Source organism: Cebidichthys violaceus, unplaced genomic scaffold, assembly GCF_023349555.1.
Source record: "Cebidichthys violaceus isolate CVI_PGR_0920_01 unplaced genomic scaffold, fCebVio1.0.p SCAF_12, whole genome shotgun sequence".
Classification (NCBI taxonomy): domain Eukaryota; kingdom Metazoa; phylum Chordata; class Actinopteri; order Perciformes; family Stichaeidae; genus Cebidichthys; species Cebidichthys violaceus.
Genome location: NW_027176285.1, coordinates 7,013,629 through 7,026,653, shown reverse-complemented (window position 1 = coordinate 7,026,653; position 13,025 = coordinate 7,013,629). Strand labels below are relative to the sequence as shown.

The 13,025-nt window shown below is 43.3% G+C and overlaps 1 protein-coding gene across 1 annotated transcript in view; it reads left to right on the top strand.

Moving 5' to 3' along the window:
* Positions 1-4,780, top strand: part of dcc (DCC netrin 1 receptor) — a 168,321-nt gene extending 163,541 nt beyond the window's left edge. The window contains exon 29 of the mRNA XM_068705640.1: positions 2,182-4,780. Coding sequence (XP_068561741.1) covers positions 2,182-2,271 — 90 coding nt within the window. The 3' untranslated portion in view covers positions 2,272-4,780. The remainder of the gene's footprint in view (positions 1-2,181) is intronic.
* The last annotated feature ends 8,245 nt before the right edge of the window (positions 4,781-13,025 follow it).

The window sequence follows — 13,025 nt, the reverse complement described above, 5'->3', positions numbered from 1 at the left end:
ATCTAAACTGCACGCTGTATTATATGTCGAGGGTAAAATATGTTCTACGTGTTTACAGATGCAGTTTGAACCGGTGTTAAACACGCGGCTAACGCTGAAACACCACAAAATTGCTTCAAAACTACTTCTACTACGAAACTATCAAGGTTTGGCTAAAAATGACTCCGACATTGAAACAAAACAAAACAGAAACGCAACAGAAAGCACATTGTTTTTTGACCCATACACCAACACAGACCTCCTCCCAACGCAGACCTCCTTCCTACGCAGACCTCCTCCCCACACAGACCTCCTACCCACGCAGACCTCCTCCCCACGCAGACCTCCTCCCCACGCAGACCTCCTCCCTACGCAGACCTCCTCCCCACACAGACCTCCTCCCCACGCAGACCTCCTCCCCATGCAGACCGCCTTCCCACACAGACCTCCTCCCCACGCAGACCTCCTCCCCATGCAAACCTCCTTCCCACACAGACCTCCTTCCCACACAGACCTCCTCCCCACGCAGACCTCCTCCCCATGCAGACCTCCTTCCCATGCAGACCTCCTCCCCATGCAGACCTCCTTGGACTCATTTTAAACCTATTTGTGATAATCCATCATGTGTTTCCCTGGAACAATGCAGTTCAGTTGGATTGGAATGTCATTTTTAGGGGACAGGTTCTGGATAAAACACAATATCTGTGTTTTTCCTTTTAGCATGTTTATAGTACCTGCATTTAGTAACTTTCAATAAGCAACATTTTCACTGGAGTTCTACGGTGATGTTTAAGCAGGATCAGTGCAGGAGAAGGTTTTGGTCACAAACCTTTCAATTCAAATATTTCAGCTCAGCCTTTATTGGTTTTCCACAGCGTGCCGAGGAGAATATTGAATTTGTGCAAAGACAAACTCTGCATGAAGGCCACGCTCAATAGAACACACTGAGAGAGTGTGAGTTTGTGTGTGTGTGTGTGTGTGTGTGTGTGTGTGTGTGTGTGTGTGTGTGTGTGTGTGTGTGTGTGTGTGTGTTTGTGCACTTGACTGTCACACACACAGAGACGGAGGCACTTAAGCCGGCCCCACTCAGAGGTGACAGTTTATACAGCCGGACCGAACACGCCATTACGCAGCGATCACAGAGTCTGAGCGGGATCAAAGCACAGACGCTCACGCTGTCAGTGTGTCCCGTCCTTGGGAACGTTTGATGCGGTCGACTCGGAGGCAAGCTGTTGTCTAACTATGATGGGACACAGTTTGTGAATATCATGCTATTATCCCCAATTTTTTTTACGAAACATTCCCGTGAACTTTGCATTCTCGATCATCCATTGCGACTTGTGATTTTGATATCTTTTCCTCCAGGCAGCCGCTGGTCTCAGTTCAGTTCAACTGCTGATAGATGATCCATCACACTCAACACAAAGTCACCTTTTGTTTTCTTCAGTTGTAAGTGCGGATTGAAAAGTCAGACTCTGGCAGAAACAGACACGACGCTCATTGTGATGGATTAGGTGCCTCTGGAGATCAGTATTTAAACTTAATGAATGAAGGAGAAACATAGAAACATACTTTATATTACAGAGTAGAAACAAAAAAATGACCCGAGAACGGCCTGATGAATGAATGATAAGTTGTTCCTGAATAACTCCTTGTAGAGGGCCATATACTAGATGACGATGGCGTTCCTCCAACCAACGGCATTAACTACGTCATCATAGTAAAGTGTGAGTGTCACAGGGATGACAGTTAGCACTTGTATAGTGATCAACAGGTCAACAGACATCCATATGTCTAGGTTGAACACAGACTAAATGTAGAGGAAAAGTCCAGGATGAGCCTGAATCAGGATTGACCGAATCAGTCAGTTTTGTTTTTTTTATTTGATTAATCTAACAACTATCGTTATTATGAATCAAGACGAGGTTAAAGCAACAAAATCGAAAAGGCTTCAAAGGAGGGGGCGACTCTGACTCAGTGGTCCAGGCTAGTCCATGTCGATGTGTCCTTGGGCAAGACACTTAACCCCAAACTGCAGTTGGTGAATGTTTGAGTATGAATGGGCAGGTGGCACCTTGCATGTCCATTTACCCATTTTAAATTTTAATATAGCTATTGAAAAACCACGTTGATATTCAAGAGGTTTTCTTTGTAACGCTCACGGTTGCATAACCTGCTCTACTCTTGTTTTCTTCTCTTTAGGTTTATGAGCAGGACGACCTGTCGGAGCAGATGGCCAGTCTAGAAGGGCTGATGAAGCAGCTCAACGCCATCACCGGCTCCGCCTTCTAACCCATGATACCGTCCCCAGCCCGGCCCTCAGCCACGGTCCAGTCCGGAACCATTCTTCAAGCCTTGACGTCCCCCGCGCCGCGTACGCTGAGGTCGATCCGGGTTTGAAGAGGAATCAGATGTCCGGGCTGGGTTGAGTTTGTTTGGTTTCTGCTGGTCTCGGGCTAGTGTCTACTGTTTTGGACCGGGAAAAGGATGGAAGGGAATCAAACACTACAGCAGCACAGCATCAACTCAAAGAACAGGATGAGGGTGGAGGGGCTGAGACCCCCTCTAGACTCTTCAACCTCAAACAGAAAACTAGAAAAACCCGAGAACTAGCGCCTCGGCTTCATGACGCAGGATGATGGGATCTTCACAACAAAAAAAAGAAGACAACGATCCCTCCTGTTTCTCTTCTTTGTGGTATTTATTAGCGTCCTCCGCTGGGTTATCTACGAACTCAGCTACTGTGACCGTACCTCACTTGTTTCTCATGATCACTGTTGAAAGTATTCCTTTTGTCTTTTTTTGGGGGGGTTATTCCAATTTTGTGCAGTTACAGGATGTGCATATGGTTTGAAAGTGCCACTACAGTAATAAATAGAAAAAACATCCCCAGCCACCAAAGTTTCACCGAAACCGTTTTCTCAGCTGGATCCGAGGTCCACGCGTTACACAAGGTTGTCCTTGTGTTTCTTCCCCTCTCTAAACAGTATGATTCTCCTGAACCAAGTATCACTCATAACCCACGCAGCCCTTCCACTTCTGGATTTGGAGGTTTAAAAAAATATAATGAAGGGATTAAAAATGGCTGGATAGAAACAAGTGTGTTGAGCTCCTAAACTGGTCTGAACGGCCTCGATCCGATCCAGCTGACTCTACTCTTTACAGGACTGTATAGAAACCTCGGTCCCACAGTCTGCTGCTGCTCTTGACCAAGCCTTTACTCTGACTAACCCAGACGAACTCTGATCCTTACCTACGAGGACTCGTGCCAAAATCTCACCTTGGACAACATATTGTAAACCGTCTTTGTTTTTTGCTCCTTTGTTGAAGTCTGTGTCAGTCCCAAACCGTGGACCGGAAGACGATGACGGGCAGTGAGACGATCTGTGTGGAATCGTCTCAAGAGATCTTGACGAGTGACAGATCTTCAGAAACGTGGTCAAATTTGGTCACACCTCGTTCACAGTTTGGCACGTTTTACTGTGTGTGCGTGTCGCATTTAGTGCATTGCGTCCCCTCCCCCCCCCCCCCCAGAACTGCAGAGTGATCACAGTCTGCAAAATATGGAAAAGTTACATGAAGACTGTTGTTGGCTTCTGGGACACCGGTTCATGTGTTCACAAAAGCCGGTCGCAGCATCAGCAAAACTCGATACGCTATCAAGAGAAAGAGGTAATGAAGTCGTGATTACAAGAGCTTGTTACCTCAAAGAATAATGTAACTGTTGTCTCTGGATCTCAATGCTAAGATCACAAAAATACCACATCTTGAGAAATGACTGTGATGGAGGAAGGAATTGTGAAGGAGGATCAAGAATCACGTCATTTGTAGTGGAATTTTTGTTGTTGTTATGATTATTATTATTATTATTATTAATGAGATTAGAGATGTTAGTGGGGAGCCGATGATGATGTTGATGATGATGATGATGATGAGAGTGACCTCTGCCGTTGTTTTCACTTTGTGCCGTTTCAGTGTGTTCGACTGAAGGTGAGCGCGTCGTATTCGGGGACCTGGTTTTGATGAACCCATATTTATTTTTCATGAAACACACGCGTACCTCTGTCCACCTACGCCCACGTGGGAAGAAATTGCAAAACCGCCAGCTTCACTTTGAGTTCACTTCAGGGCGTTTTTTTTTTTTATATACAAAAAGAGAAAGAAAAAAAAAGTGACAAAAACAAACACACAAATGAGGCATATTCCACAAAGTATATTTTTACATTCGCTGTCCTGTCAGAACGGTGTTTCTTCAAATCAGGTTTTATCAGACGCATTTCCACAGAGAGCTGTTTTTAAGTCATGAGCCTTTGAATGCATCGGAACAGGTTTGAACTGGAGCTGGTTTGTTTGTTTGACCTCCGGTGGTTTGGTTTCAGGATCACCTCTGCAACGTGAGGTCAGGACGGAGAGCGTCCGCCTCTCACTTCTTTGAAGCAAAGCAGATCTGTATTGTCAGCCAGGAGAGCAACGTGTGATTTGGGGAATTATGGGTTGGGATGTTTTTTTTGGTAGCGCACGGAAAGGCAAGAGCTTAAAAGGACAAATGATTCATTAATCAGCTGAGGGGATACAAAAAAAAAAAAACAGGCCATCAGTATGCTCCATATTGACTGTGTCACTCCAGTCACCATATTGTAATTTTCAGACCTTTATCTTTCTGTGATGAAAGGGAAAAGAAGCCCGAGGGAGCCGGAGAGAGCGGAGGCAGAGGAGGTGAATTGATATTCAGGGCTGGTTTGTATATGTGAGCTGGGGCACGGAGGAACGAGGCCCGGAATTCATTATCACGCCGTTTCAAATATTACGATTCAAGCTCACGCTCGCCGGGCTGTTACGGCTGCGGGGGGGTGGGGGGGGGGGAGTTCCACGGATGGAGGGGACGGAAAGGTAACGTCTCCACAGAACAGGCGGGGGGGGGGGGGTTGAGCGAACGCAGACAAGCGAGCGGCGTGGGGATCAAACTCATCAGCGTGTTCCGGGAGATACATTCGGTCTAGAGCCGAGCTCTTTCATGCTCCTCTCTCCTCCCTCGGCGGGCAGAGCGGAGCGGCGGGCTGATGGGATGAACCGAAATTGGATTTAAAGGAAGAAAATCGGATTTCAACAGCAAAATTCTAAATGCAATGGCCTGTTGACACGAGAGATTTCTTCTTTTCAGCGTTGAAAAGGGGAAAAAAAGATGAAAATAATAAGAGTGAACCGGTCGTACCGGTACACATGTTAGTCCATTAAATCAAGTATTCTTTTCTAAATCATCCATCAGTTCTTGGGTTGATTCCTTCCTTCCTGACAGCCATTCATCTAGTGTGTAACAGAGGGTTAAGACTTCTCTTCAACCTCACTTGAGATTTTGTTCATAGATTGGCCGAGGCCAACTTCTGACCCCCAACCACGCTGTAGCCGAATTCATTTGCTGCAAACCAATTGACTGAGAGAAACGCTCTTAATTAGCATTTCTTTTTGAGACATTTCCAAAGTCTCCCTAAAATCAGGATCTTTGTGTGCTGTTGGGTTCACCCAGGAGAGCCTCTTGTTCTGCAAAGTTGATTTTCGTAGAAATGAAGTGAAAGGAATGGTTAGTAGGAAATTAATATTTAAACTGATGAGGGACTTATAAAGTGTTGGAAGATCAAAATTCTTATTTAGTGAGCTAAAACGTGAATTGGCACCAGTTTGGTCCAGTTTACACGACGTGGGAGAAACAGGGCTTTGTGGTTATTATCAGCTGTCTTCTTAAAACGGTGAGGTCACATCCGTTTGGATTGAGATTGTTCTTGGATGCTTTTTCCATGCAGTTGTCGAAAATTGCTTTAAAGCATTCGGAACATTGGAATGGAGATTTTAATTGTTTCGTTCACCTTGTCAACGCTGATTGAAATAGACGTAATGAACATAAATATGTCATAAACAACCGCCCAGCTAATATTCTCTGGATGTCACAATGTGCCGAACATTTCACTCATCGTGATTCATTTGCCCCTTTACAAGTTTTTGTTGCCGTCGAGATAAATAAGACATCCTACGTGCCTTTACTTTTCACCGAACAGCCTGGTGTCCTAAACATGACTTCCCCACACTACAAAACTGCAAGTACGTTTTCAAAGGGAATGTATTTACATCCGGATTACCTATATGTTTCACAATTTGTTCGTAATCATAGGACGTGGAAGTCTGTGGAAGGTGGAGGTCGGGGTGGACAAACACAGGACCTTCACCCAGATGGCCACTGTTTGGGTCCCATGTGAGATCAAAGGTCAACCTTGACTCATTTTAATTTACATCTGCAATACCTTGACAAACATACCGTGATGTCTCACTAAACATAACCAAGTATTAGGAGCGTTTTCTGTATTGTTTCTATTTACATCGTTAATTACGCGTTTACAACTGCGACCGTAGTCTGGGAGAAACTACGTTTCCCTTGAAACGTGACTGAGAATGCAGTTTTAACTTCGTAGAAGACAGGGTTGCGCCGAAGCGTTCATTTTCTTTGTCTGTATTCAGTCACTGTATTTGAAGTCTTTGTGAAATGTTAAAATGCGCCCTGTGTTATGTTAATGTGATCCTCCCGTGTCCTGCTCTGCTGAGGATTTCTCCCAAACGTACCGTGTTCCCTTTAAAACAGAGAGAACTATGAGACGACTTCAGTGGCACAGATGCAGTGTTTCAGCAGCTTCTGGAAACAGACACATCAGACATGCTACATGTAATGACGGCAAGGATCCTTCTATATTTTAAATATTACACATTCCCAAAACAGCCAGCGTGTCCATCAAACTAGTAGACTCACCGTAAACAAACAATCCTCACTCATCATTAGTCTCAGATTCAACCTAGAAGACGATAAGACTACAAATTGTTTCACTTATTCTTTGCTCATTTGGCCTCTTTTCAAAATGACTGAAAGTTGATTTGTATTGGAGGCAGATTAACATTAAATTTTTTTTGCAGTGGCAAGGTAAAGATTTTGGCTTATTAATAAGCCAAAATAATACCATTAAATTGATGTTGTCCGAGCTATGACTAGGAACTGAAGCTGTCTCTGCTTGTTCAGTTCAAACCAGTAGAAGCAAGACAGCAGGAATCAGGAGGTTGAATCTGTGCCACTGACCTCACAGGGAACACTTCTGAATATTTTTTGATTATGACATTTCTTTGCCAGACAGTTTCAGGGAAGTAACATCCATCTCTATCCTCCACGTTGGTATTAAACCACTGAACAAGCACCAAAGACCTATTTAGACTTGTGTTGTTGCATATTTTAGTCTGTTAATTAAATATGAATCATAACTCCAGTTACAACTAATCATTTTTTAAATCCTACCAATGTGTTTTTGCTTCCACGCGGCCTCTAGTTTACGATCACCTCTGGTGTGAGATTCGAATGAGTTGAGTTGCATCGCCACACAACAGCAACGTAACCGTGGCAAGAATTCAGACGCGTTGACAGAATGATGCGCTCAGTTTGTTCTATAGCTCACAGCAATGAGTGAAATCAATGGCTACTACAGGGGAAGGGAATTCATCTGAAAACTGACGGCATGATTTGGAAAATGTAAAGTACAAGTATGTGAAAGAATTGAAATTAATGAACTGAAACAAAAAATGTGTCTGCTATGTGTCTTCAACTGATCCCAGAACAGAGACAGGATGAACATGCTCCACATTCTCACTCCCAACTCGTGGCCCTCCGCTTCAAATCATGATGTTCTAGGTTCCCCTCTAGTGTCAGCTTTGGATGCGTCAGCGTATCAGTTTCCGCTCGTCACATTAGAAGATATTATTCCAACGTATGTAAACTGCGTTTTTATGTTCACTTACGCAACAGAATTACTTGGTAGGGTTTGGGAAAACGTTGGGGTTTTGTGTTGAAATAAGTTTCTTACCTGAGATACGTACGCTTGATCAGAGTCAACGTCGACTTCTGGTTTTAAACGGGACAGAAACAGCGGTCTCCTGGGTGAAAGTCCTGTGTTTGTTTGACCCAACTGTCCACCTCACGCGCCTCCTGATTTTGACTTCCTTGCCGTTTATGCTTACTTACTTTACTTTACTTTACAGTTGCTCTGAGGTCTAATAATGACCGGGATGGTTATGAATTGGATTTAGTTGAAAGCCTGATGCTAAAAGTCCACCATTCAGCGCAAGTCAAATACAAAATATCCAGTTTCCTTCCGTCGACCATGAGGTAAAAGTTTAGCTTTTTATACAGGGAACTAGAAGGGAACTAGAAGGGAACTAGAAGGGGACTAGAAGGAGACTAGAAGGGGCTTTGTTTTTGTTAAACACAGTGAATCAAACTTCTCGTCTCCATATCGAAACAAAGGCTTCCCTCCCACAGTCGGACCCGGCCTCTAGCGGCCAGATGTTATTTTTCTCGTTAGCTCTACATGTGTATTTCACAGTGGAGAAAAGCGTCGCTGCAGCAGAACTACATTACAGAATGCAGCTTTTTTACAGTGTACAGTTCCAACTAGTGTAGTAGTAACTTTTTTATAATCAAATTTAATATATTATTATTATTCCATTATTACCTTATTTTGAGTGCTCTTTGAAGTTATTATTTATAACCATGTGATATTTCTGTAAATTTAGTTTAGCAAAGAACAAAATGAAAAAGAGGACTGAAGCGCCACTCAATTTTTTAATTTTGTTTTCGTTCGTTGCCTTAAAAGTTTTAGTATTTTTAAAAATACTATTGTAGAAATAGTGTTTTCTATTTCTTAATGAATCATTTAAATTGTTCGTCACAAAAATATTTAAATGGTTCTTCACTCTGAGGACACACAGTCACCACCACCCTTTTTGTTTATTTAAAAAAAATATGTAGATTGATGGCATCTATGCAGTTATCCTTTCTAACTATAGCCTGTATATAATAACAGAGGAGTATAGGTTTAGTACCTCAACTGCCATCTGGGGCGCCGAAGATCCTTATTTGGGAAAAGAGGGCGCTGCTTGAATGGAGATGAGGTGTGCTTAATTTTTCATTCATTTTATCCATCACAACTTCTAGTCAACAAGTCAGTAAAACATGATTTGTTGTTAACGGACTACAGCGTGCAGAGGGACACCAGCATGGTCCTTTAAAAACACCTCGTCCCCTATCTGTCCAGCCTCGTGGACTTCACCTGTGGTGACTGTGTGAATCTCAGAGACACCAACCAGACCATTTCAAAGGGAAACTCAGACTTCATTAACTTCTTTCTTTGGGCGCTTCACTCCTGTGTGGGAACCACTGAGGATCAAAAAGGGGACAAATTACACGGTCCAAAAAAAAAAAAGACCAAGTTGAAGTTAGTCAGGGATGTGCTGACTTTGAAAGTGGCCTGATGTTGCTGTGAAATCGACTGTCAGCTCCACGACTGTCAGCTCCAGTACGCAGACAGTTTCGGGCCGACGGCTTACAAAAGAGAAAGATGGGGGGGGGGTAGAAATATGTTTTAAAAAGATTTGGACCTCATCTCGTCGGGGTGAAAGGGGTCAAATTAAAACGGCTCTTATCTCCTCTCACACAGACAATTACTTAATTTCCAGAACATCGTTGTTCGACGGACTCCTCCGAGTAAATACAGTTTGACTTTGCCCTTTAAAAAAATGTCCAATCCTAGAGTCATTATAACCAAATTAGCTTAGTGACTGCAATATTTAAGAGTGTAGTTTTGTTCAATTGAGTGAGGGGGAGAAAAGATGATGATGATGATGATGATGATGATGATGATGATGATGATGAAGATGAAGATGATAAGGATGATGATGATGATGAAGTAAAGCGAAGTTTCTATCCACAATGTTGTATACAATTGCTGGTTTTGTAATGCACTGTAGAACAGTCCCATGGTCCTTTTTTATAGAAATGTTATTTCAATGGTGCATTCTTTTTGTTTGATAAATAAAGTTTTGATACAAAAGCAAACACACCGTTTGATTAGTATTCATGTCACTGGGGTCAATTATGTGTATGCGTGTGAAATGGTGAGAGAGAGAGACTTCGATAAATTGTGGGAATCAGTGGAAAGTACTGCGGCGTTCATTACAGCCACAATACATAAGAAGTGAAAGTAGTGATGTCACCCATTGGTGTGTGGACTACCGTTTAGACGCTGAAGAGTTTGGCATTTTGGCCGTCACCATCTTGTTTGTATGGAACCAGACATGAGATGGTGGAGCTAAGTACAACCGAACCTTGACCTAAATGTTACAGGTATAAAATACACAGTGTGAAAGGGTTAAGATAAAAACAAACAACTCCCCGACTGGACAATGTCGTGGTAGCGACCTGTCAATCACAAGGTAGTCCCATAGTCATTTCTCCATAGACATCTATACAATCTATTCAATCTTCTTTTTGCAGCCGGAGGAGTCGCCCCCTGATGGCCATTAGAGAGAATGCAAGTTTAAAGCAATTCCACATTAGTGTCTCTTTTCAGACCCGGAGGTTGACACCTAGACTGAACAAACAACATACTGATGATTTAGCTATTCTTAGTGTATTACCAACAGTGGAGCTACAATGTAAAGTATGTTCTGGGGTTGACATAGAGGAAAGGTCATGGGGTTCCTGCTCTGAAGAGCGGGAGTACGATTAGTAAGCTTGATGACGCTAAGCACCAGTATATGTTGATACCTACATAGATAGAAATTTTGTACACAGCCTCTAATACATGCAAACTAAATAGATTAATTAATGAGACCAACTTAATAAGTGTTCCTTCTCTCATAAAGCCGGCATTCATATAATGGCCTTGCCTCAAACAAAGGCCAATTAATGGCAGGGATCTGGAATTACCTTTAGTATAAATGTTCACATGGTGAATTCAGTATATTGTACATTTCCACATCACTAATTCCATCAGTACAAGAAAGTCATGTCATACTCACCACTCTGCTGTTCTCAAGTTTTCATTATAGTCATTTCCAACTGCTTCTACTCTGTCAATGCTAAGTCACTGAAACAGTACACTTTCTGCAGATGGTTGTTAATTCATTTGATCCAATAATTGAGTAATTGATCAATCTCTTCTGAACTATGACAACAGTTCCAGTTAAACCTCCTAGGGCGCTCAATGGGTAGAGTGAGCGACCCAATGCTTAGAATGGGTTAAACACAGAGGTAAAAGTTCAATATAACTGTATATGACGACTATAGCAAAGCTAAAGTTAAGTTTATCTTTAAACAACTGAATAATGATGATGTTAAATCATCAACAGTTTAATCAAACTAAGATAAGGGTTTACATTATCACTGTATGAAGAAACAGAACCTGAATGTCAGCATCTTGAGTTTGCTTTCATCTCAGGGTTCTTTAGTCCAATTTGTGTGATTGACTGTCAATCACACCGACAGAAATCAAGCTTAAACTGATGGATGAGGCTACATCCATTTTGCTACTTTAATTTATTTTACGTTCTATTAAGAGGGTAGCACTCTGCTGATCCCAGGTCGGCTGGTGCTCTCATACTTCTGCAGCCCTGCCCCTCATGGCAACATAATGATTTAATCTACTGCTGGAGATTCAGAACAAAGGTGAATATTAGTGGTGGAGGAGTTGTACTGACAGGAGAGGACGGTGAGATGAGCCAAGGTACTGTCTCAGTGAAAACAGGGACAGGGGACAAGGTGGGGAAATTAACTGGAGAGAGCTGTGAGGAAAGGTAAGAAAATTGATTAGTTTCCCTGTGAGAGCTGTCTGTCATGTGCTCCCAAAAACCTGGAGCAGCGGCTTGGTGAAGACCCAGCTTGTCCAAAAGCAGCAAACTTTGAACACATCCACCCAACACGTCGTGGAGGATACACATGGAGGCATAACCAAGTTGTGAAAGGTGTGACATTTATTCTGGAGAAGGAAAAATACAAGTCTCTGCCTCCCTCAGCTGTAAGAACTACTATTCCCTTTGTACGGGAGGCCGGCAGAGCAACACTGTCAGCAAGTCATTGACAAGAATGCTGGGTTCAGCTCTAGGTTGGCAGATGGTCTTCAACCCTGGCCAAAGGATAAAGGCTCTCAGACCAGACTTAGTCTTACTGTAACCCAATCACCGCAGAACTTATCGTGCCCTGGGAAGATGTGGCATGCAAAATAGCCAAAATACAGCTGGCCACAGATGGCAAACCATGTTGGTGGAATGTGCAGAGCCTGCCAGTGAAGACCGCATCCACAGTAAACTGAAATGATGCAGCCAATGGTTATGCATAAGGAGAAGACAGACCTCAGTTGGGCCTCAAAGGGGTGCACTTTGGACACCAGGATACACGGTCCAGCCCACTTGAGATGTGGTGGGCCTAGAGGTACAATGTTAGCATTTAGGGGGATCCATTGGCAGAAATGGAATATGACATAAATATATGTAGAATTGTGTTTTGGCATCTGGTAAGGATGCCACCTGGGCGCCTCCCTAGGGAGGTGTTCCAGGCACGACCAGCTGGGAGGAGACCCCGAGGGAGGCCCAGGACCAAGTGGAGGGACTATATCTCCAAACTGGCCTCGGGATCCCCCAGTCAGAGCTGGCTGATGTGGCTCGGGAAAGGGAAGTTTGGGGTCCTCTGCTGGAGCTGTTGCCCCCGCGACCCGATCCCAGATAAGCAGTTGAAGATGAGATGAGATGAGATAATTGTGTTTTCATTACCTTAGAATAAGCCCTTCAGATCTACATACACGGTGCGCTTTACAAAGCTGGCCGCCATGTTTCTGCAGTAGCCCAGAATGGACAAACCTAACACTGGCACCAATTATGGACGTTCTGGATTTTGTGCGTTTGGGTCGATCACTGTACTCTACATTTGGCACACTGAAGAAATTTCAGTTGGTTGCAATCTGCATCCTCATGACTAGATGCCACCACATCATACACATTAGACCTTTAAATCAATTAAACATCTATGAAGGGGGGTGCCAATCTGTTCCTGTGAAGCATCTACAATCCAACTAAACCCATCCGACATATCCGTGTTTAACAAGTCTTCTCTCCCAACAGGCGACATTTAAACAAAGCAACATGTTCTAAAGCACATCACAAGCACCGATTACATGTATTGCATATAT